General features: G+C 41.0%; 1 protein-coding gene across 1 annotated transcript in view; it reads right to left on the minus strand.

The window, feature by feature from the left end:
- LOC143020643 (uncharacterized) overlaps nt 1-25,809 on the minus strand; it is a 101,363-nt gene that overhangs the window by 15,438 nt on the left and 60,116 nt on the right. The window contains exon 8 of the mRNA XM_076177144.1: nt 5,737-5,851. Within this exon, the coding sequence (XP_076033259.1) occupies nt 5,737-5,851 (115 nt within the window). The remainder of the gene's footprint in view (nt 1-5,736; nt 5,852-25,809) is intronic.

Genomic DNA, 25,809 nt, shown 5'->3' on the forward strand with positions numbered 1-25,809 from the left:
ATGACGCCTACGTAGGCGTCATGAGGAGCAAGTGGGTACGCGAGGATGCCGATGTCGGCATCTTGATTATATTTATTGTAGTTGTACCTGCAGGATCGGAGGAGGGATTAAGGAAGTTGGTGACAGAGTTTGGGAGTGTGTGTGATAGAAGAAAGCTGAAGATAAATGTGGGTAAAAGTAAGGTGATGAGATGTACAAGGGGTGAAAGTGGCAGTAATCTGGAAGTGAGCATTAAGGCAGAGCAACTGGAGGAAGTGGATAGTTTTAGATACTTGGGTGCAAATGTGGCAGGAAAAGGTGGAGTAAAGGTGGAGGTAGAATGTAGAATGAGAGAAGCGAGTAAATGCCTTGGTGGATTAAAAAGTGTAATGAGGAATAGAAATTTGGGAATGGATGCTAAGAGGAAACTATATGAAGGAGTGATTGTGCCAACAGCACTGTATGGAGCAGAAACATGGAACATAAGAGAGGAAGAGAGAAGGGGCTTGAATGTGTTGGAGATGAGGTGTCTGAGAAGTATGATGGGGGTTACTAGGCTAGATAGAGTGAGAAATGAGGAGGTGAGGAGGAGAACAGGGGTGGAAAGGGAGTTGGGAGATAGGGTTGATGAAAGAGTATTAGGATGGTTTGGACACATGGAAAGAATGAGTGAAGAAAGACTAGTAAAGGAGGTATGGAAGGCAGATGTGGAGGGAGTGAACATGAGGGGACGTCCTAGGATGAGATGATGGATGGGGTGAAGGGGGCTTTGGGGAAGAGGGGAATGTCTGTTGAGGAAGGACGGGAGAGGACAGAAGATAGGGGTGAATGGAGAATGGTTGTATATGGAAGATGTTGTGATGCATGAGGTGGAATGGACGGGGGGATGGGGGGTGAGGTAGTGTGTGTGAGCAAAATTTTGACGCAGACCGAAGGGATTTCACCCCGTCCTCTCCTTTATATGGGGGGACGGAGAGGGGGGGTCGCCGATTTAATGAAGCGGCCTTGCTGTGGATGTGCTGCTTCTTGCGACACTGCTTCTGACCCAGGGCAGTGGACAGGGTGCAGGGATGACCCGTCATCTAGGAGGTGCTAAGATGGGAGGGAGGGTGGAGGGGTGTGGAGTGTTTTCAGGGATGGAATGGGTGGGAATGATTTTATGCCTTTTCCTTTCTGGCTACCTCTCTAGTAAGGGGGAAAAAGCCTTGGTATATGTATGTATGTACCTGCGTGACCCCCATACTCTGTAAACTGGCTTCATCATATTTTCTATGGTTATCAAAATTCACGGGTGAAAGAGAACGAGCAATACAGCGGTGACTTTATTTTTTATAATGCGAGTATTATGACGCAACATTGCACATCTGGCAGCTAATGCTGCCCACAAGATTTTGGCCTCGGAGTGAAGGGGTTAACCATCTCCAACCCCCAACCCACTACCCTTGCATTCACCTCTCACACCACCCCATCTATTTATATATTAAACAGCCAGGGCAACATAACACATCCCTGATGAAGTCCCACCTTTACCTCAAACCAATCACTCTTTCTATTTCTAATCCTGAGACTGAATGGTTTGAAGTAAAGGTGGGACTTCGTCAGGGATGTGTTATGTTGCCCTGGCCATTCAATTTATACATGGATGGGGTGGAGCGAGAGGCACAGTGGATAAAAAAAAAGTGCATTCTAGTTTATGGTTTTAAAGAAAAACATAATGTACATACTTGGGTGCGAATGTGACAGGAAAGGGAGGAGTGGGGGTGGAGGTAGAATGTAGATTGAGAGAAGCAAGTAAATGCCTTGGTGGATTAAAATGTGTAATGAGAAATAGACATCTGGGATGGATGCTAAGAGGAGGTTATAAGAAGGAGTGATTGTGCCAACAGCAATGTACGGGGCAGAAACATGGAACATGAGAGAGGAAGAGAGAAGGAGTTTGAATGTATTTGAGATGAAATGTTTGAGAAGTATGATAGGGGTTACTAGACTAGATAGAGTGAGAAATGAGGAGGTGAGGAGAAGAACAGGGGTGGAAAAGGAGCTGGGAGATAGGGTTGATGAAAGAGTATTGGGATGGTTTGGACACATGGAAAGAATGAGTGAAGAAAGATTAGTAAAAGAAGTGTGGAAGGTGGAGGTGGAAGGAGTGAATATGAGGGGATGTCCTAGGATGAGATGGATGGATGGGGTGAAAGGGGCTTTACAAAAGAGAGGAATGTCTGTGGAGGAAGGACGGGAGAGGGGGGAAGATAGGGGTGAGTGGAGAAGGGTTGTGTATGGATGAGGCTGTGATGCATGAGGGGGAGTGGGTGGGGGATGGGGGGTGAGGAAGTATGTATGAGAAAAAATTTGATGCAGCCCGAAGGGATTTCTCCCAGTCTTCTCCTTTCCTGCATGAGGGGACGGAGAGGGGGGTCGCCGAATTTATGAAGCGGCCTTGCTGTGGATGTGCTGTGTCTTGAGACACTGCTTCTGACCCAGGGCAGTGGACAGGATGCAGGGATGACCCATCATCCAGGAGGTGCCAAGATAGGAGGGAGGGAGGAGGGTGGAGGGGAGTGGAATATATGGGAAATGAAATGGGTGGGAGTGATTTCTATGCCTTTTTCTTTTTGGTTACCCCCCCTGTTAGGGGGAAAAAACCTTTGGTGTATGTATGTACAATAAGGAAAAGTGTACATTTTCAACAAAATGGCTTAGCATTCTTGGTTATGAGGTAGAAGGTGGTGAAAAACGTCCAGACCCTGAACGACTTCAACCCCTTCGGGAATTGGCAGTGCCTCAAGACAAGAAGTCACTCCACCGAACCCTGGGCCTTTTTGCATACTACTACTCACACTGGATATATGACTATTCGAGCAAAGTCTGCCCCCTGAGCACCACCACTATATTCCCTGTGACCAAGGAAGCAGAAGCGGCTTTTAACATTCTCAAGCAGGACACTGAAAATTCAGTAGTTCAAGCAATCAATGAGTCACAGCCATTTGAAGTAGAAACTGATGCTTCAGAAGTTGCCATTGCAGCAGTTCTCTCCCAGAATAGAAGTCCAGTAGCCTTCTTTTCAAGATCACTGCAAGGACCTGAGAAGTGGTATGCTTCTATAGAAAAAGAAGCCCAGGCCATCATTTAAGCAATTCGCCATTGGAGGCCTCACCTGATGGGCAGGCATTTCACTATAAGGACTGACCAACGATCTGTGAGGTTTATGTTTGACAAGCAGCATAAAAGTAAGATAAAGAACGATAAGATATTATGTTGGTGAATGGAACTATCTTGCTACGACTTTGAGATTATGTATCAACCTGGTCCAGAAAATATTTCCCCTGATATATTCTCTATGTCCCACTGTGGGGCAGCATGTGATGAACAGAATCACTAGTAACACTCCACAAGGCTTTGTGTCATCCTGGGGTCACCCACTTGTACCATTTTATTAAGTCTAAGAATATGCCCTACTCAGTGGAAGATGTGCGACAGGTGACCAGATCATTATAGGTATGTGCAGAGGTCAAACCAAACTTTCATCAGCCAGAAAGGACTCATCTCATAAAAGCTACTCAATCTTTTGAGCAAATGAATATAGATTTCAAAGGACCTTTGCCCAGTACTGACAGAAATCGTTATTTCCTTAAGATTGTAGATGAATACTCTAGATTTCCTTTTGTGTTCCCCTGTGTAAATATGACTACTCCAATCATAGCTAGCTGTCTTTCTCAGTTGTTTTCTATTTTTGGCATGCCTGCCTACATTCACTCAGACAGGGGATCATCTTTCCTGAGCAAAGAACTGCAAGAGTTTTTGATTAGTAAAGGAAATTCCTGCAGCAGAACCACAAGCTACAACCCCCAAGGAAATGGCCAAGTGGAGCTATTTAATGGTACAATATGGAAAGCAATTAAAATGTCTCTCAAGTCCTGTGGTCCACCTTCTCAATGTTGCCAATTTGTTCTATCTGATGCTCTTCGTTCCATTTGTTCATTATTATGCATGACAACCAATGCTACCCTAGATGAGAGACTGCTGAACTATTCACATCACTCCTCTACTGGAGCTTCAGTGCCCTCCTGGTTATGTCATCCTGGACCAGTTCTCCTAAAGTATCATGTTGAAGAAGTGGAGCTCCTTCAGGCAAATCCACATTATGCCCACATTTGCAACCAAAGAGGTGAAGAGACTACAGTATCCACTCAGCACTTAGCCTTAGTTGAGACCCCTGTTAATGAGGGATCCCAAGATACAGTGAGTCCTCCTTATATGGTAATTCTTTATCAGGTAAATTCACAGTTACGGTATTTGGTAATTACTACCCTCAATTCTATTTATGGTAAGAAAATTCACAGATATGGTATCCGCTAGATATTTTGAAGAGGAAAGAAAAGGGAGAAGGTACATCTGCCATATCCTATTATTACATGTTATAATGGGTTTGGTATACGGTAATTTCAATTTGCGGCAAGGTTTTCAGGAACGCATATGTACCATATAACTAGGACTTACTGTACCCCTGTGGATGCTGCAGAAAATGTCTTGGCTTCTCCAAGGGAGCCAATTGACACTACTCCTACTGAAGCAGGTAACATAGCTCCACATGCTACTTTAACACCTCCAGGCCCTGCCCAACCTGGTGAGGAGGCTCCTGCGCTATGAAGGTCTGGTCGTATACGTTGCCCACCACATCTCCACCTTTTACCATTAATCCCTCTAATAGACTTGTGCCCCCCTTCACTCTCTTCACTTCCTTCCAAAATATCTTTTTCTCTTCAATTTTTTTTTCCCAAATACCTACCTCATTATACATCTGTTCTCCTTTTTTTTTTTTTTTTCCCTTTTTTTGCTTCCCTCACCTTGCATTTTGGTTGACCTCTTTTCTTTCTGTACTTATAGGTGTACCTAGTTCAACATTGCAACCAATCCTCATAAGCTTGCTTCTTTTCCACAACTGCCTTTACCTCTTCATCCTAACATTCACTGCCTCTCCTGTTCTGTTCCACCCTCCTCAGCCAGGTTTGCACACTTTCGAATTCCCTCCAAGAAACATAACCAGTTTTCTTCTACTCCTGTTCCCCCCTATCCCTCACCATCTCCCACACTTCTCTCAGTTTCTCCTGGCTTTATTTCTCTTTATCCTTTTCATTTAATTTGTTTATCCTCAGTCCTTCTCTACCTCCTTCCCTTTTCCTCTTCCTTCATTTTCAATTTCTCTTCTAATGCTCTAATAATCTTCTGCTCCCTCTCCTGAAAACAATAACATTACAATTTTTTTCCAATCTTCCCTCTGGGTACGACTACATGGCCCAAAAATCCACTGTCAGCAAACATCCCCTCCAGTACCTTTGTCCCTCATCTTAAACACTGCATTTGCTAGCATCAAACTCCCTTTCTAAACATAGCTCTATCATCTCTCCACTAAATCGTAACCTGACACCCTGAACCACTCTACTACTTCATTTCCTACTCTACCACCGAGATTCCCCAACACCACTACATTTACATTCCTCCCAAAAATCTTTATGCACCCATTATCAGTCTTGACTGGGTAAATATTAAGAAGAATGAGGTCACTGTTAGACACTATACTTTGAAGAAAGTTTAGTGTCACTGCTCCATACTTAGCATTAACTTCTGTTGTGGGGGTAAACTCTAGGAAGCACAACATGGATGTGGTGAGGCAACAGTTGATCCTTCTCCAGGTAGAAAAGTCTAAGGGAAGTACTGACTCCTAAAGAGAGAGGCGAGAATACTAACATAAATACTTACTATGGTATTAGAGATGGCAAAAGTAATGCCTGCATGATTTGGTGCCACATCTGCATGATTACTTAAATGTCCTGATGAGTTTGCAGCACAGAATCCCATGGCCAAAGATATCACTCTGAAAGTAAAAGGTGGAAATCAAGGCTTACTTTTATTTATTCTAAATAAATAAAGAGTGTGTAGTTTTGAGAGAAATGTAAATGTTGTGGTGTTGGGGGATCTTAATGCTGAAGTAGGGGATGAAGGAAAGTATGCCGAGGGAAATCTATTTTTTCCATGATTAGTAGAGCTTGTGTGAGGGCCAGAAACAAAGAGTGAATGGTTTAAGATACGGTTAGAGTGCACCACAGTTGTGTAATGTTGGTATGGTTGTTCATCATGCATATGGTTTGAGTGGTGAGAGAGGTAAATGTGACAGTGCTAGGCAGGGTATTGAAGTTGGTGAATGAGGGAGGAGGGAAGTGGGGGGAGGTGACCTAAGTGTTTGCAAATGAAAGTGCTTCTGGCTGAATATGAGGACACACTGAAGCAGTTGGTGGTGGCATTTAGGTGGATAAGTCAGAGAAAGTACATACATAGGCAAAAAAAAAACTCTGTTAAAATAGGGGTGGCCAAGTCAAAGCATATACCCACAAAAACCCATTCAGAAACTAATTTGTTATATCTCTTATCTTGATTTCTTATTGATGAAGGGTTCTCTCTGCTCTCCACCCATTGCTTGGGTCATAGGCATGCAACAAAACACAGCATTCTTTACAACAGGGCCTGACAGTTGCAGCTGGTTTACCCCCATTCCTTGATTACATGATGGCCCAACCCCTTAACCATTCAAGAAAATGCATAGCAGACAAGAAAGAATTCCTTTGGGCCATGCCCTTTCCTCATTCATTTAAACCACTTTCCACTCACACCTAGGTCCTGATGTAGCAATGTCTTCATTGTGGGACTAGCCCCCAACCCCAAGAGTTGGGGGCCAAACAGACACAAGAATCTCCTGTCATCTGCCCTTATGCAGGTAGCACCAGTCCCTGGGAGCAGCTTCGGTTATCTAGGCAAGTACCACAACCCTTTTTACAACAATGAACTTTCACATTTTTTCTGCACTGAGGGGTGATTCTCCAGTAATCCCCCCTCTTTTACTACTATTAGCCAAAGATGTAAAGAGCAACCCAGGGCCCATCACAAAATATACATGTTCAACATGATCCAAACCCACCTGAAGCCAACAAAGGGCTTACTTCAATGCAATTCATGCCAAAACTGGGCTTACCTCACTTGTATAACACTTGCTGACATAAAACAATAAACACCTGGATCTGTTCTACATGTCCACCCATAACCTCACTCCCTCCATCCCACTCCCAACCTGCATCCTTACCCAGCAAAACTAGCAAAAAGTGAAAATTACAGAAATGTGTGGATAAAAATGGAAATGAACAATGAAGAAATAGAGAAAGATAGGGCACAAAGAAATGAAGCTAAGGAAAAAACTAGAGATGATTGGAGACTGAAAATTTTTAGTCTTTTTTGGAGAGTACTGGATCTGAGACTAAGAAAATAGTACATCAGAAAAATGGAAACATAAACCAAAAGAGAAGAAAAGAACAAATTAAAAGTGGCATACACAAACATGGGCAGTATGATTTCTAGAATAAATTAATTAAATGACTATCTGTTAATAGAGAAACTAGACATAATGGGAAATATGGAGACAAAATTGAAAGGTCCTATCCAATCAAGTATGGTGGGACAAGGATTATACAACCATTGGTCAAAAAATACAATGGATACACTGGGGGAGGAGTCATGTTATTGACTAGAAAGGGCTTAACACGTTAGCCGCGTCTGGCAACTCAGTACACTTGCCCACACTGCGTCACATTTATAACCCGGCCACGCCAGTGTCCGTTGGACTTTTGCAGAGTGAGGAGGTATGTATCACTCTGAGAGCGTGGCCTGTAGTGTAGAGCATAAAAACCCATGGTACAAATATATACCGAATCGCGGACCAGCAATTTTTTCCCCTTCTAACACGTATTGGTACACCAATGTACCAGGCATGGGTTATAGCATATGATTTATATATATATCCATTTTCTCCTATTTGATGTTGTTTTATGATGTATATTTGGGTTAGTATTGATACAATAACTTAAATTTTGATCAATTTTGCATAGGAAAACTGATAATATTGTCTTTTTCACTCTAAACAGACATGGAGACGTCTTACTTTTATGGAGAACAATCACATACTTCATCTGATGATTCTGATGATTCTGACTTTGTTGTCAGTAATTCAGATGATTCAGATGATAATTTCTCTGACGAAAGTGAATCTGAAACAGGTGCAGATCAAGATGAACCTGTTCAGCCACCAAACTCTGGGAGAAATGGAAACAACAACAGTAACAACACAATGTGAATGGTTGTCTGTGTCCTCAAAACAACGCATGCATACCTTTACTGGCAAGGAAGAAATGAGAGTCACTATCAGTAACACAGGTGACGAAACTGAGGTACTGCCTATTGATGTATATGGTCTCTTTGTATCTGATGATATCATTGATATAATTGTTCAAGAAACCAATAGGTATGCACAACAAGTAATTGATGCTGCAACAGTAACACGAAGGTCACGACTGATGTTATGGAAACCTACCAACAGACAAGAGATAAAGATTTTTTTTGGTATTGTGATGTACATGGGATTAACTGTAAAGCCTGAAATTCAACTCTACTGGTGTAAAAGTGTGTTATATGATGATCCCTTTGTACCAAAGCTAATGTCAAGGGAAAGATTTGAGCTTCTCTACAAATTTTTGCATTTTGTAGACAACAGATGTCATGTAAATTCTCATGATAAGTTGTATAAGGTCATATCACTGATTGAGCTACTTGTTAACAATTTTAAAGCTGTGTACAAACCTGGCTCCAAACTTGTTGTTGACAAGAGCATGGTGCCATTTAGAGGGAGATTAGGCATAAAACAGTACATTCCAGGAAAAGCTCACAAATATGGAATGAAAGTGTACAAAGTTTGCACACCTGAGGGATATACATGGAATTTAGAGGTTCATGTAGGGATGAGTGACAAGATTGCTGACCTAAATTCAACTGAATCACGTGTGGTGAAATTATGTAATGAATTGTTAGGTATAGGATGCACTATATACACTGACAACTACAACACCTCAATAACCCTGGCAGAGTACTTGTAAGAACAAATAAGAAATATTTGTGCCAAGAAGTAGTAAAAGCAAAGTTGAGGGTGGGAGAAATGAAAGCAGCAGAAAACAGACAAGGTGTGAAGTTATACAAGTGGAAAGATAAGAGAGATGTCTTGACACTATCAACAGTACCTGAGCAAGGTGGTGACTTAGTTCCAAGTGGAAATAAAAACAGAAAAGGAGAAGAGATTGTAAAACCTGAAAGTGTCATTGAGTACAATAAGGCTAAAAAAGGTGTTGATGTTGCTGATCAACTCAATTCCTACTACTCACCACTCCGAAAATCAAAGAAGTGGTACAAGAAGCTGGCGATGGAAATGATTGCTGGGATATCAGTGACAAATGCTCAAATTCTTTACAATAAATACTGCTCAGCAAAACAAGTATGTCTGAGAACCTTTACTGAATCTGTAATCCTCTCTCTTACTAAAAACATTCCTGGGGAAATAAGAAAACCAGGGAAGAGGACCTCTGATATATCGGGTGCAAGAAAAGACCATACCTTACAGGAAGCACATGGTCCAAAGAAAAACACAAGGAAGCGATGCAGAGGATGCTATGAAAAAATCTCACTTTGTGAGGGATACAAGGTGGCCACAAACAAGGCTAGGAGAGTAACCACCTATTGCAATGAGTGTGAGGGTCAACCACACCTTTGCATTTCATGTTTCAATGAAAAACATGACTAGTGTTATAAATAAATGATCAATATTTTGCTAAAAACATTACTTGTATTTCAGATTAAATTTTTTTCTTTTCAACAAATAAACTTACTGTCTTATTATTTTCATTTTGTTTTCCAGTACCATAGCAATGTATCTGCAGTCATAATAAATAAAAAAATATACGCAAATTGTTTACATACTCATGTTTGTGATACTTTTTAGAAGGTAATATTCGGGCCACAGATGTACCAATACGCAACAAGTGAAACATCTGCTCGGTACACGGGTGGCCCAGTACGCAGTTAACGTGTTAAATGTGATAAAGACAACAGAAGGTAAAGAAAACGTGGAAATGATCACAATCAAAGTTGAAAATAGCAGTATGAAAAGCAGAAACTTTATAGGCTTGGTCTGACAGCAATCATTCAAAATTACTGGAAGACACAAAAAATTAATTATCTGAGATACTGATAGATGGAGGAAACATAGTAATTATGGGTGACTTTAACACAAAGGAAACAAATTGGGAAGAACGGACAATAAAAGGTGAAGAGGAACTCTGGGGCAACATTCTACTGGATCTGACCACTGATTATACATTGACCCAATGGGTCAAGGAAAACACAAGACATAGACTTAATGAAGAACCATTGAGACTAGACTTTACATTCACTTCTGAGCCTGAAATTGTGGACAAAATGAATTATAAGACACCAATGGGGAACAGTGACCACAAAATAATAGTTCAAACTTAAAGAACAAAATGAAGTGAGAAGAAATGAGAAACACAGAGAAGTAAGATTACTGTACAACAAAATTGACTTTGTAAAACTTAGAAGAAAAAAAATTCAGAAAGCTTACTGGGAAAATGTTCAAATAATGAAACAAAGATGGAAAAGAAATGGAACTTATTTAAGGAAAAATAAAAGGAGGGAACAGATAAACATGTACCTAGGAAGAAACAAAAAATGGTTTACATAAAGTGTTGGTATAACAAAGAGTGTAGTGATGCTAAAGATGGAAGAGACAAAGCCTGGAAAAGATGGAAAAAAGACAAAAAAATTACCAAATGGCAAACATACATCAAACTGAGAAATGAATATGTAGATATACATAGAGACAAAAAGAAACTATAAAAAATATATAATTAGACAAATGCAAAGACCAATCTAAATCATTTTACAGATATGTAAATGACAAATTAAAAGACAAACATGAAATAGTGAAACTGCGTGAAGGAAACAAAGAATATATAGAAGATGTAGAAATGGCCGAAGTAATGACCAAACATTTTAGGTCTGTATTTACAATTGAAAGCTCACAAATTTGGGATGAAGGACAGCGAGAAGGATCCCCTAAAATGAAAGAAATAATGGTGACACAGAAAGAAGGGACAAAAGAGAATCTTGTCATCAGAAAGTCATATGGGCCCGATGGAATAGTGACCTGGATATTGAAAGAATGTATGGATGAATTTACAGACAAAATACACAGAGAATCTTGTCATCAGAAAGTCATATGGGCCCGATGGAATAGTGACCTGGATATTGAAAGAATGTATGGATGAATTTACAGACAAAATACACAAGTAATTGACTTCTCACTCAAAGAAGGAAAAGTACCACAAGGTTTGAAAAATGCAAATATTGTACCAACACATAAAGGAGACAAAATCCAACAAATTATAGACTGGTATCCCTTACAAGCACAATTGCAAAAATATGCAAAAAAGTTATTAAAAATAAATGGATTAAACACTTGGAAGAGAACAATATACTAAACCCTAAACAATTTGGACTTAGAAGTGGAAGATCATGTACTACAAACTTAATATGATTTTACTCAAGATTAATAGAAATAATACAAGAAAGGGACAGATAGGCAGATTGTGTTTTTTTGGACTTACAAAAGAATTTTGTCAAAGTACCACACAAAAAACTACTAAGAAAAATTGAAACAATAGGTGGAATACAAGGAAAATCATTGGAATGGATGAAAAAATTCTTGAACGGAAGAAAAATGAGGGTGGTACTTAGAAACAAGAACTCAAATTGGGAAGATATGATTAGCAGAGTCTCCCAAGGCTCTGTATTGGCTCCGATAATGTTTGCTATTTATATAAATGACATGGATGAAGGCATGGAATGTTATATGAAGTTCTTTGCATGTCATATGAAACTATTAAAGAGAATAAGTACAGAGGAAGATTGCAAATCTTTTCAAGAAGACCTGGACAAAGTCTGGAAATGGAGTCAAAAGAGTGAAGTGAACTTCAACATTAAGAAATGTAGTATAATGGAATTTGGAAAAAGCAAAAATAGAATCTTGGGTCAATATAAAATTGGTACAAAGGAAGTTAAAAAAGTCAACTCGGAAAGGGACCTAGGAGTAACTATCTCAAATGATATGACACCAGACAAACATGTCAACAAATTAGTCAGAGAAACTTTTAACTTATTAAGATCAATGAAAGTGGCCTTTAACTACATGGATGAGGAAATGGTAAAGAAAATACTAGTTACATTGATAAGACCAAAACTGGAATACACAGTGTCTCTATGGACACCTAGTACCCAAAAAAACAATCTAGAAAGAATTCAAAGAGCAACTACAAAGATGATACCAACAATTTGCAATTTGACATATGAACAAAGATTGGGCAAACTAAATTTTCCAACCCTAGAACAAAGAGGAGAAAGAGGTGATTTGATAACCATTTACAGAATTATGAAAGGGATGGAAATTCTTGATAGGAATGACCTACTAAAATGAGACTGAAGAAATACAAGAGGACATGAGAAGAAACTTAAGAAAGACAGTTATAGAAGAGACCTGAAAAAGAATAGCTTTCCACACAGAGTAATAGATATCTGGAACAAACTGAAAGAGGAAACAGTGAGTGCTAAAACTATACACGACTTTAAGAAAAAACTGGATGCAGAAAGATACAACAGTGGGTCACTACAAGTATAGCTCTCCTCCCGCAAAATACAACTAGGTATACACCCCCACCCTTGCCATCCCCTTTCCCCTGCCTTCCTCCCCAACCATTCTACCTCCTTCTTACCCTGATCCTAATCTTTCCTGACCATTAGCCCCACCCTGTCCTGCAACCTACAACACACAGAAATATAGCATAATGGAATTTGGAAAAAGCAAAAATAGAATATCGGGTCAATATAAAATTGGTACAAAGGAAGTTAAAAAAGTCAACTCAGAAAGGGACCTAGGAGTAACTATCTCAAATGATATGACACCAGACAAACATGTCAACAAATTAGTCAGAGAAACTTTTAACTTATTAAGATCAATGAAAGTGGCCTTTGACTACATGGCTGAAGAAATTATAAAGAAAATACTAGTTACACTGGTAAGACCAAAACTGGAATACACAGTGGCACTATGGACACCTAGTACGAAAAAAAAAAAAAAAAAACATAAAGAAATTAGAAAGAATTCAAGGATGAATGACAAAGATGGCACCAACAATTTGCAATTTGACATACGAACAAAGATTGGATAAACTAAATATAACAACCCTGGAACAAAGAAGAGAAAGAGGTGATTTGATAACCATTTACAGAATTATGAAAGGGATGGAAATTCTTGATAGGGATGACCTACTAAAATGGGACAGAAGAGCTACAAGAGGACACAGAAAGAAACTTAAGAAAGACAGTTACAGAAAAGATCTGAAAAAGAATAGCTTTCCACACGGAGTGATAGATATCTGGAACAAACTGAAAGGGGAAACAGAGAGTGCCAAAACTATACATGACTAAGAAAACTGGATGCAGAAAGATACAATAACAGCTCACTACAAGCATAGCTCTACATACATACATATACCAAAGGCTGTATACGCTTCATATACATGAGTAATATAACCCCAGTCATATAACCCACTTCCTCACTCACTGTCCACCACGAGCATCAAACGCTGACCTAGGCACTCCTCTCAAACGCCGACTCAACATTACGAGCTCATGTGAACAGCACTGTCGATCACCAAACGACACACACACACAGACGAACACACGCGATCAATCTAGTAGCCACCCAGTACTGACATACGATATTACGTATACTGACGGTCCTCCCCTGGATATATAATTAACATGTATGATAGTAGACATCAATACGTAATTAATGCAGTTGCCCCACCCATGTGGGACAACAAAATAATAAGAAATAAATGTTAAGATCACGATTAAAGGCAACTCAAGAACTTGTCCACTCAGCACTTCCGTTGAAGAAAAAGTAGATGCACCAGAGAGCAGACAGTCGGTTCTAGTGACGTGCCCTAGTGATAAGACTGTGTAATAGTGTGTAAACTAAGTTGCTTAAAGTGTGACAAATAAAGAACAAAAACTTAAAGGTGTGTGTGGAAGTAACCCCTTTCTGCAGATGATGTAACGACCCCGTTACATCTTGTGTCTACAAGTAACGTTGGATGGAGATGATGTAACGATACCGTTACACCCGTCCCGTTACATCACTGGTGGCAGCAACTCCCGCAACCCATCTTCTCCGAAGAGACTACGGTGTGCTATAAAGAAAAAAACCGCTCTCCACGAACAAGAACTTAGTTCACACTACACAATCACGGGCAATCGTCACAACCGATTTCACACTACTAAAATCAACATTATAAAGGTAACATAAAATCCTTCCACTTAATACCAATATATTCCGTAATAATAACCATACATTACCCATTCAAACCATCCCTGATACTTGCCTTGTCTCCCTTTCCATAACATGCGAGCATAATTCATCCGCCCCAGAGGATTCACACCGGCTGCACACAAACCCGCGTAACAGCCACCTCATCCCCCAAGACAGCATACCCACCTTCCACATCAACCACCCAACCGCTTTCACCGAACATTGCCTTCGACTACTACAAGCGAAACATCAGCAACACCACCCCCCGCCGGACATTGACATACCACTCGATTCAGCTCAAGGTATCAAGGTAACCATTATACCTACAGATACCCACGTGCCCAACGCACGTAAACCTTACTCTAAACCATCTATATATATAAAATATATATTAATTCCACATTTATTAAAAATTATAAATATTTGTTTTCTATCCATATAGAAACTTTATGTACACCTTTTTCTTTTGGTTATCATACCTTTCTCTTAATATAACCAGTAGCTCTCATAATTATATGTTTCAACACTAATTATAATTTGCCTAATTTTTAAAACAACATATATTTATATATGCAATAACTTTTACTAGATTTGACTATTACATAATATCACATTCATATGCATTCTTACAGTTAAGTAATTCTTGTCTAAACTATATATATATATTTATATATACAATAACCTTTAATTGCTTTCACTACGCATTACCCATTTATATTTACATAGAACTTATACATTTTTATCAATGTAACCTATTTTACTGTAATTTTTTTTTTTTATGACAACCATAATTAATTCTATTATAATTAACTCCTTACTATATCATATTATTTCCACATTTTAATATTATTATATGTATATACATATTTTTATGATTTTACATATGTAATCCCATTATACTGTATAACCGTTGACACCCTATACCCCCCCTCTCCCCTATCTAAGCATAACATATTACCCCTTAGCTACTGTATACCAATTATTTCAATCTTAACTATTTTAAACTAGACCACCTATCTCACCTAACTATAAAGTAATACATGCCTCGCTAGTTACCACTAACATGGCAACAGGGACGAGAAGCAAATTCAAAAAAGCGCTAGAAACCATCCTCTCTAAATCTCAAGAGGAAAACCCATGAAGCAACTCAAAAATAGACAAAGACAATCCAGACCCTCATCAAATAAATCCACGGATTGACATAGCCATCCAACAGTTAGAATATGAACACTCACATCTCTCTGACAAATCTGCTCTCACGGCAGGTACCCCTACAATCCCTCTTTATGAGAATGATATCTTAGCCTTTTTTTAACCAACCCCCTCAAATAGACCCCTTTCACCCCTCACAACTACAACCACCCATTCCTCCCATCCAGCCAAATATGCAAACTACACCTCCTATAAACCATAATCAGTCCAACCCCCATATCCCAACACACAATAACCCCCCTCCCATCCAGCCAAATATGCAAACTACACCTCCTATAAACCATAATCAGTCCAACCCCCATATCCCAACACACAATAACCCCCCTCCCATTCAGCCACAGTACCAAAACTTCCCCTTTCCTTCCCCCCATACCCCATCTGGTCAAGCCACCTCCACACCATACCACCAACCACCACCTAACCTTCCTCCAAACCCACAATATTATCCTTACCCACAACCTCAACCAACAATAATTAACAACTATCAAACCATAACCCCCCTCACAGAAATCCCAACCTTTTCCCAAAACAGTGGATTATCCATAAGTGACTTCTTGACAGCATGTGACCTGTTTTTCTCAAAAAACAAACACTACTCTGACACAGATAAAATAAATTTGTGCCGTCAGAAAATAGACCCATCTGACATTTGCCGTTCAAAGGCAAGGATGCTAGACAGTTTAGTTGCATGTGGAATCACATATCAGGAATATAAACACCACCTTCTTAATGTCTTTCACAACAAACAAGTTAACAACATCTCCTTCCTTCTCACTTTCCTCAATAACACTAGAGTCCAACCACATTCCGTTACGAACATTATGGATTTCGTAGCAAACAGAATTAAAGAAGTCAGAGAGGACCTGGAGAATAACTCTCCTTGGATCCACACTGACCAATTTGGTCAAAAGGTCATGACCACAAAAAACTTACTAACATTCTTTGAGATAGGTTTCTATCTCTCCCAACTCCCTCCAAAGTGTTTAAAGGAAGCCTCCAAAAGGGAACTAAACACTAGAAACCCTCTAGCTTATACCTATATCTTAGACATCATCAATGCTTGCAATGTATCTTTAGACACCCCCCACTATCTCCCCAGACTAAATAGCCTTCACTCACAGCAGCCCCCTCCCACCAATCAAGGACAACCTTCTAAGTGGTGCTCCTACCATTCATCACCCAGTCACAACACTAGAGACTGCATACAAAAACAACAAATACAAACACAGGCACCACGCCACCCTATCCCTTGCTCAGTTCATGGAACCATTTCCCACACCGATGCTCAGTGTCAAGTTCAGAATCAAAACAAACAAGTTCCACCCCCCTTTAAACCTCCACTCCTACCTACACCAACACATCCAAACAAATACTGCAGCCTACACAAAACAACAACTCACTCCAACGAGGAGTGTTACCTACAGAAATCACAACCACAACCTCATCAGAGAACTAACCAACCATTCACCACCCCTCGACAAACAGCTCCCTCCCATACAACACGCACAACTCAACACCGATTGGGGGAACATGTACCAGCCTCACGCACCAAACCACCATAGGAATATCTCATACACAACACAACTACGTCACCCTAAAAGTGACTTTAGATCAACTCACAGTTGACATGATGGTTGATACAGGAACAAACCTGAACATCATCCCAAGAGCTCTCTATGAAGCATTAAATGACCCACCCCAAATTCAATTTTCCAATATGGAAGGACTCCTAATAGAAGGGAGCACCATTTCTCTACATGACACCATAGACTTAAACATAGAAGTCAACAACTTAATAGTAGGTTTCACACCTTTCCACATAGCTGACGAATGGAGTCTCGATCAACAAGGTATAATAGGATTAAAATCATTGAGGACATGGAAAACTATTATAGACCTAGACAAAAATAACATCTCCTTCTCAGATGTGAATGATGAGCCAACTGTCACTGAGACACCCGACTCAGACACACAACCTCTCTCATGTCTCCCTTCCTCAAATACTCCAATTCCAACTAACAACTATTCCTTCCGACCACCCCCTTATGTCACCTCAAAGGCATTGATGTCTAACACAGTCATCATTCCCCCTAGACATTCCATGACTGTCCCACTATTCATACCCGGAGCAATCAGACAACAGGACGCCATAATTGACTCAGAAACGTCTAGACTTAACAATATCTCAATTGAACACTCTTGGGACATAATCCAGGAAAATAGAACGGCCTTAGCCATGTTAACTAACCTTTCAGACCAACACCGTAAAATCAAGAAGAATACTAACATTTGCGCAGTCCACCTCCATAATTCCCCTATCCAGGAACCACTCCCTCAACACATCAACCCAGTAAGACCAACACAACCCCTCACCCCTATCAATCCAGACCAAATCATAACATCAGCTGACGGAGAAATTCATAACGAGCTATTAGCTCTCCTACAGAGGAATAGATCAGCTGTCGCCTTAGAAGGTGAACCACTAGGCAAATGTGATATAATCAAACATCACATCCAAATTCCCCCTAACACTCCCCCTTCCTACACCCCCGCTTACCGCATTCCTCACAGTAGGAAATCCCAATTCAATAGCAATGTACAAGAGATGATACACCAAGGCATAATTTCCCATTCAGACTCCCCATGGAACAGTCCCCTCTTTTTGGTCCCTAAGAAAGACGGAACCTTACGCCCTGTGGTGGACTTTAGGAAAGTCAACCACCTCACTCAATCTGACCCCCACCCACTACCTGCCATGCAGGACGTCCTCCAATCAATAGGGAACAATAACACAGTTTTTTCCACTATCGACCTTAAGTCAGCCTTCTGGCAAGTAGAATTATCTGAGGAATCTAAACCCATAACTGCATTCTCCACTGACAAAGGACACTTTCATTTTGAATGTATGCCCTTTGGCCTTAAAAACGCCCCCTCAACCCAACAACGGTTGATGACCCGCATATTCAGTGACATGATAGGAGTCTCATTCGTCTATTTAGACGACCTCATTATATATAGTCCCACAGAAAGAGACCACCTTAACACTTTAGAGATTGTCATCAAACGTCTCAAACATACGGGGTTAAAGATTCAATTAAAGAAATGTAGATTCCTCATGAAGGAACTCACCTTCCTAGGCCAAAAAGTGAATGCAAAGGGGATCCATACAAACACAGACAAAATAGATGCCATAAACAGCTTCCCAATCCCCAGAAACACAAATGAAACACGAAGTTTCATAGGGCTAGCCTCATACTACAGACACTTTATTTACAATTTTGCACACATAGCTTCCCCTCTGACCAAATTCACAAGGAAAGGCGAACCATTTCAATGGTCAGAAACAGAACAACAAAGTTTCGACACACTGAAACACTCTCTGACCACAGCCCCTGTACTAGCCTTCCCTGACATGAAGAAAGAATTCTTTCTTTACACAGACGCCTCCTCTAAAGGAATAGGCGCAGTCCTACAACAGAAAGATGACAATGGCAAAGAGCACCCCATAGCCTACGCAAGTAGAGTCCTTAATAAGGCAGAGAGTAACTATTCTACTACTCACAAAGAAGGGTTAGCTATAGTTTGGGCACTTAAACATTTCAAATACCTCATTTTAGGCTACAAGATTACCATACTAACAGACCACCAACCCCTAGTCTATCTTTTTAACTCCAAAGACTTACATGGGAGAGTTGCTAGATGGAAAGCAACTCTCCTTGATTACGATCCCAAGATCGTATACTTAGCTGGGAAAGCTAACGTAGTGGCAGATAGCCTGAGCAGACAAACCTACATCACCCCCATAACCCAAACCACATGCATACCTATGCAAGAACTCACAGAGGAAACTGAAAGAGACCCTATATGGTCCCCAATAAAACAACATCTCCTTTCACAAACCCCCTTACACTCCCGACCACCTGTCCCTATTGAGGAACTCAAACTGGTCGACGGAGTCATAAGGAGAACCATTAACACAAGAGAGGTTACTGTTATCCCCAGAGCCCTAGTCCCCAAGGTCCTACACATATTGCACGACAGTGCAATGGGAGGCCACTCGGGCAGAGATAAGACACTAAACACTGCTAGGCACACATATTACTGGCCTAACATGAAAAGAGATATAACCACACACATAGATTCTTGTATAACTTGTAACCAATTCAGAGGCCCTGACCCGAAAGAAATCAACATTAAAGACATCCCACTCCCTGCTGAGCCATGGGAAACACTTGGCATTGACCTACTGAAAATGCCAACGAGCCATCAAAGTTCCAACTATGTACTCACAGCAGTAGAATATTTCTCTAAATACACAATCTTAATACCATTCCAAGACAAAACAGTAGAGACTGTAGCCAAAGCCCTAGTTAACAATATCTTTTGTAGATACAACATACCACACACAATGTTATCTGACAATGGCTCAGAATTTAAAAATCAGGTGATGCGCGAAATAGCACACCTGTACAACATTGACCAAACATTTGCCACTGCATACCACCCACAGGGAAATGGTCTGACTGAGCGAACAAATCGCAAGGTCCTAGAGATTCTCAGACCCTTGGTCAACGACCTCATGGACAGTTGGGAAGATTGGCTACCACAGGTACAAGCCAGTATCAATAGCACAGTCAATTCTGCAACAAAGATGTCCCCACATGAGATCATTTTCGGCCAACCAATGCGCCTACCCTACCAAATATTCAACCAACCACCCCCACCCTTATACAACCTAGATAACCTCACACACTGCATCAAAAGAGGTATGCAAACCATTTACAAACAAGTTAGAACAAACTTGAAAGAAGCCCAGGAAAAGACAAAGACAAAACAACACAAACGCTCAATTCCACTTGACATAACGCTTGGTGACACTGTCATGGTCAAAGACTCAACCAGGACTAACAAACTCAGACCCAAGTCCTTAGGTCCCTTCACAGTCACAAGCTCACTCCCTAACAATGTTTTTCTACTAACAGATCCTTCCGATCACACAACCGTGACCATACATGGAGAGAAGCTGAGAAAGGTCAAACTCAACCTCGACACAATCCCACTTCCCATCAACAACCCACCTACCACGACCACACATAACTCACCCAAACGCAAGTCTCATCCCATGACTCTGCGTCGACGCAACTAAACATACACTCTAGCTCTCGCCCCTGAAGATGCAGGACATTAAGTATCTATCAGTGGAGGTTAAAATGGCCCATTTCCAATAAGAACTCCTTTCCGCATATCTAATGAAACTTCTCTACTTCCTTCCGACCACCATAACCTTAGCGAGAGTCAGATAAACATATCCTCATTCACTAAGACATAACCTCATCCTCCAAAATGAAATACATCATTAATTACCCACCTTAAACATCGACTACTCTTGACATGGACTCACTTGACCCACACTACAAGGTACTGCCATATACCTCCACAGCCCTTTCTTAATCATTCTCTTTATACTGGTAATATTGACCAAATTCTGTTGCACGAAGTAAAAACTTCCAAAACCTTTCAACTCCCATTCCCGATTTACTGTAAACTTAGATTAAGTTTATTCTTGTGTCTCACCCAATATCTTAAATAACATAATAATTCTTACGAGAAACTATATACATACTATGAAATAAAACAAGTGCGATGTGACACACCGAACTGACCATAGAACAGTGTTTAGAAAATGACACTCCCTACAGTGATAGTGTTAAACACATGAACGCCATAACATTTAGAAAGTGATTTCAACAGTGTTATCAAATATATAGTGAAACCTTTCATATGATATTTAATATAACATGTAATCTGGTAAGACACAACGTTACTCTTCTGAGACACAACATCGCTACCCTTATTTACAGTTCATGATCCCCCTTGGGACCTCAGATTCACTTCAGCAACAACCCCCCCATCTCCACATATAATCACCCAGGATTTTGTGTCTCTGAACCTTTTCTCGATGTATTACCCGTATGAATACTTTTGTAAACCATGTAACCTAGGTGCCAGGAGCCACCTAACCCCAGGGGGAGAGCGATATGTATACGCCTCATATACATGACGAGTAATATAACCCCAGTCATATAACCCACTTCCTCACTCACTGTCCACCACAAGCATCAAACGCTGACCTAGGCACTCCTCTCAAACAAACGCCGACTCAACATTACGAGCTCATGTGAACAGCACTGTCGACCACCAAACGACACACACACGCAATCAATCTAGTAGCCACCCAGTACTGACATACGATATTACGTATACTGACGGTCCTCCCCTGGATATATAATTAACATGTATGATAGTAGACATCAATACGTAATTAATGCAGTTGCCCCACCCATGTGGGACAACAAAATAATAAGAAATAAATGTTAAGATCACGATTAAAGGCAACTCAAGAACTTGTCCACTCAGCACTTCCGTTGAAGAAAAAGTAGATGCACCAGAGAGCAGACAGTCGGTTCTAGTGACGTGCCCTAGTGATAAGACTGTGTAATAGTGTGTAAACTAAATTGCTTAAAGTGTGACAAATAAAGAACAAAAACTTAAAGGTGTGTGTGGAAGTAACCCCTTTCTGCAGATGATGTAACGACCCCGTTACATCTTGTGTCTACAAGTAACGTTGGATGGAGATGATGTAATGATACCGTTACACCCGTCCCGTTACAAAGGCTCTTTCCCCCTTACACAGGGGGTAACCAAAAAGAAAAAGGCATAGAAATCACTCCCACCCATTTCATTTCCCATACATTCCACTCCCCTCCACCCTCCTCCTATCTTGGCACCTCCTGGATGATGGGTCATCCCTGCATCCTGTCCACTGCCCTGGGTCAGAAGCAGTGTCGCAAGACACAGCACATCCATACCAAGGCCGCTTCATAAATTTGGCGACCCCCCTCTCCATCCCCTCATGCAGAAAAGGAGAAGACGGGGAGAAATCCATTCGAGTTGTATCAAATTTTTTTCATACATACTTCCTCACCCCCCATCCCCCACCCACTCCCCCTCATGCATCACAGCATTATCTATACACAACCCTTCTCCATTTACCCCTATCTTCTGTCCTCTCCTGTCCTTCCTCCACAGACATTCCTCTCTTTTGTAAAGCCCCTTTCACCCCATCCATCCATCTCATCCTAGGACACTCCCTCATATTCACTCCTTCCACCTCCGCCTTCCACACTTCTTTTACTAATCTTTCTTCACTCATTCTTTCCATGTGTCCAAACCATCCCAATACTCTTTCATCAACCCTATCTCCCAGTTCCCTTTCCACCCCTGTTCTTCTCCTCACCCCCTCATTTCTCCCTCTATCTAGCCTAGTAACCCATCATACTTCTCAGATATTTCATCTCAAACACATACAAACTCCTTCTCTCTTCCTCTCTCATGTTCTATGTTTCTGCCCCGTACATTGCTGTTGGCACAATCACTCCTTCATATAACCTCCTTTTAGCATCCATTCCCAGATGTCTATTTCTCATTACACATTTTAATCCACCAAGGCATTTACTCGCTTCTCTCAATCTACATTCTACCTCCACCTCCACTCCTAACTTTCCTGTCACATTCGCACCCAAGTATCTAAAGCTATCTACTTCCTCCAGTTTCTCTCCCTTAATGCTCACTTCCAGCCTACTGTCACTCTCTCCCCTTGTACATCTCATCACCTTACTTTTGCCCACATTTATCTTCAGCTTCCTTCTTTCACACACCTTCTCAAACTCTGTCACTAACTTCCTCAATCCCTCCTCTGATCCTGTTACAAGTGCAGTGTCGTCAGCAAACAACAGCTGGCTCACCTCCCACTTTTCTCCATTTTCTTTAATCATCTCCAACCCCTGACCCACTACCCTTGCATTAACCTCTCACACCACCCCATCCATGTAAAGATTCAACAGCCAGGGCGACATAACACATCCCTGATGAAGTCCCACCTTTACCTCAAACCATTCACTTTCTCCATTTCTAATCCTAACGCAATCCCTACTACTCTCATAAAAACTCTTGACTGCTCTTAACAGCTTTCCTCCTATCCCATATATCTGCAGTACCTCCCACAGTGCCTTCCTGTCTACCCTGTCATAAGCCTTTTCCAGGTTCATACAAGCCCAAAAAACATCCATACTTTTTCATATAGCTTTCTCACATATCTGTCTTACCACAAAAATCTGATCTACACATCCCCTACCTGTCCTAAAACCACACTGTTCCTCACCAATTACTCCCTCTGTTCCTCTCCTAATCCTCTCAACCAAGACCTTCCCATAAGCCTTCCCAATTACACTCAACAAGCTGATCCCTCTGTAACTACTACACTCACACTTGTCTCCCTTTCCTTTGTAAAGCGGAACTATACAGGTAGTCCTCCGGCACTCTACCCTCTCTTTAACGAACATTAAATAACCTCACCAGCCAGTCCACCATAACTGTACCTCCTTTCTTCAGACATTCTGCATAGCATCCATCCAACCCAGGTGCCTTACCTGCTCTCATCATCTTAACGGTTGCTTTCACTTCATCCTTCCCTATTTCTCCTCCATTTTCCTCACTCATCACTCTCATTTTCTTACCACATCCCACTGCAACTACCTTTCCCTCCCTATCCTCCTTCACATTTAGCAACTCCTTAAAATACTCTGCCCAAATTCCTCTCACTGCCTTCTCTTCCATTATCATATCTCCATCTGCACCTTTTACCTTTTCTTCTCTACTTGATTCGCCTCCTCTTCCTCTTTTAACTTCCTTCCAAAACATCTTTTTATTACTTTCAAAATTTTCTGTCATACTCTTTCCCCATTTCACATCTGCTCTCCTCTTTGCTTCCTTTGTCTTATGCTTCCTTTCTCTTTACTTTGTACCTCTCATACGATTCCCTCGTCTTAATTTGTAGCCAATCTATGAATGCCTGTTTCTTCTCTTTTACACCTTTCTTTGCTTCCTCATCCCACCACTCACTACCTTTCCTTCTATTTCCTCCCGCCCTTCTTGTTCCACACACCATCTTTGCACACCTTATGACTCCTTGAACCATCCCCATTTCTTCTCCACTCCTAGTTCTACTCTATCCTTTACTCTCTCCCACTCCTCTCTCAACTTCTTCTTAAACTCATTCTCCTTTTTTTCCTTATTTCAGCAGTTCATTCTAAGTACCTCCCTACCTTCTGCCCTTTTCCTCTTTCTCCACCTATTCTCCACTCTCAATTTACCTTCCACCAGGAAATGATCTGATATTCCCCCACTCTCTCCCCTCCCCTTAGAACATGTACATCCTTAACTCTTCCTACCATACTCCTGGTCACCACTATATAGTCCATTAACACTCTATCTGCCACCCTTCCATCCACCACCCTCTCCCATGTGTACTTATGCTTGACTTTCTTCTTAAACACAGTATTTGCTATCATCAACTCTCTTTCAAGACACATCTCCACCATCAATTCTCCACTACGATTTTTACCAGGAACTCCATACTTCCCAATCACTCTGTCAATTGGTTAATTTTCTACCCTAGCATTTAGGTCTCCCAATACAACTACATTGACATTTCTCCCTAATCCCTTTATGCACTCATTTATATCTACCCAAAAAGCCTCCCTTTCCTCTACGCTCTTTTCACTACCAGGCCCATTCGCACTTACAAAATCCCACATCTCCCTTCCCAGCTTCACCTTCATCCACATCAACCTTGATGACACCTCCTTCCACTCCACTACCCACTTACTTATCTCTTCACTTACTAGTATAGCCACCCCTTCTCTCCCTTGTCCCCTCTTCACTCCTGAGTACCTCCCAGCTACACTCCCAAACTCACAGTTGCCCTTTCCTTTCATTTTAGTTTCACTCAAAGCCAGTACATCCATCTTTCTTCTCACAAACATATTGCCTATCTCTTCCCTTTTACTCTCCTCTGTACCACATCCATGCACATTAAAAGACCCAAACCTTAGGGTACTGGTTGGAAAACTCCCAGACCCTCTTATGCCTTTTCTTTCTTTTTTAGGAATATCCCCTTTTGGGGCTACAGGTAGTAGGACTCCTAATCCCATCCCCCGTCCCTTTTTTGTTGCCTTTTACGACTCAAGTGGAAATACTTGGTGGCAGTATTCTTTTGCCCCCACCACAGGGTAGGTAGGGGAAAAAAGGAAATGAATATTCAGAGAAATGGTACAGGACAGTAACAAGGGGTTGGGGGACAGCATAACGGAGGGACAGTCATAGTATAAAAGTGTCATCATTTCTCTATGTACTGAGTTTTCCTCTATCACAGACAAAATGATATGTGGCTCTGGTCCATAGCG

The sequence above is a fragment of the Oratosquilla oratoria genome, chromosome 40, assembly GCF_046742065.1.
Source record: "Oratosquilla oratoria isolate Oo_2021 chromosome 40, ASM4674206v1, whole genome shotgun sequence".
NCBI lineage: Eukaryota > Metazoa > Arthropoda > Malacostraca > Stomatopoda > Squillidae > Oratosquilla > Oratosquilla oratoria.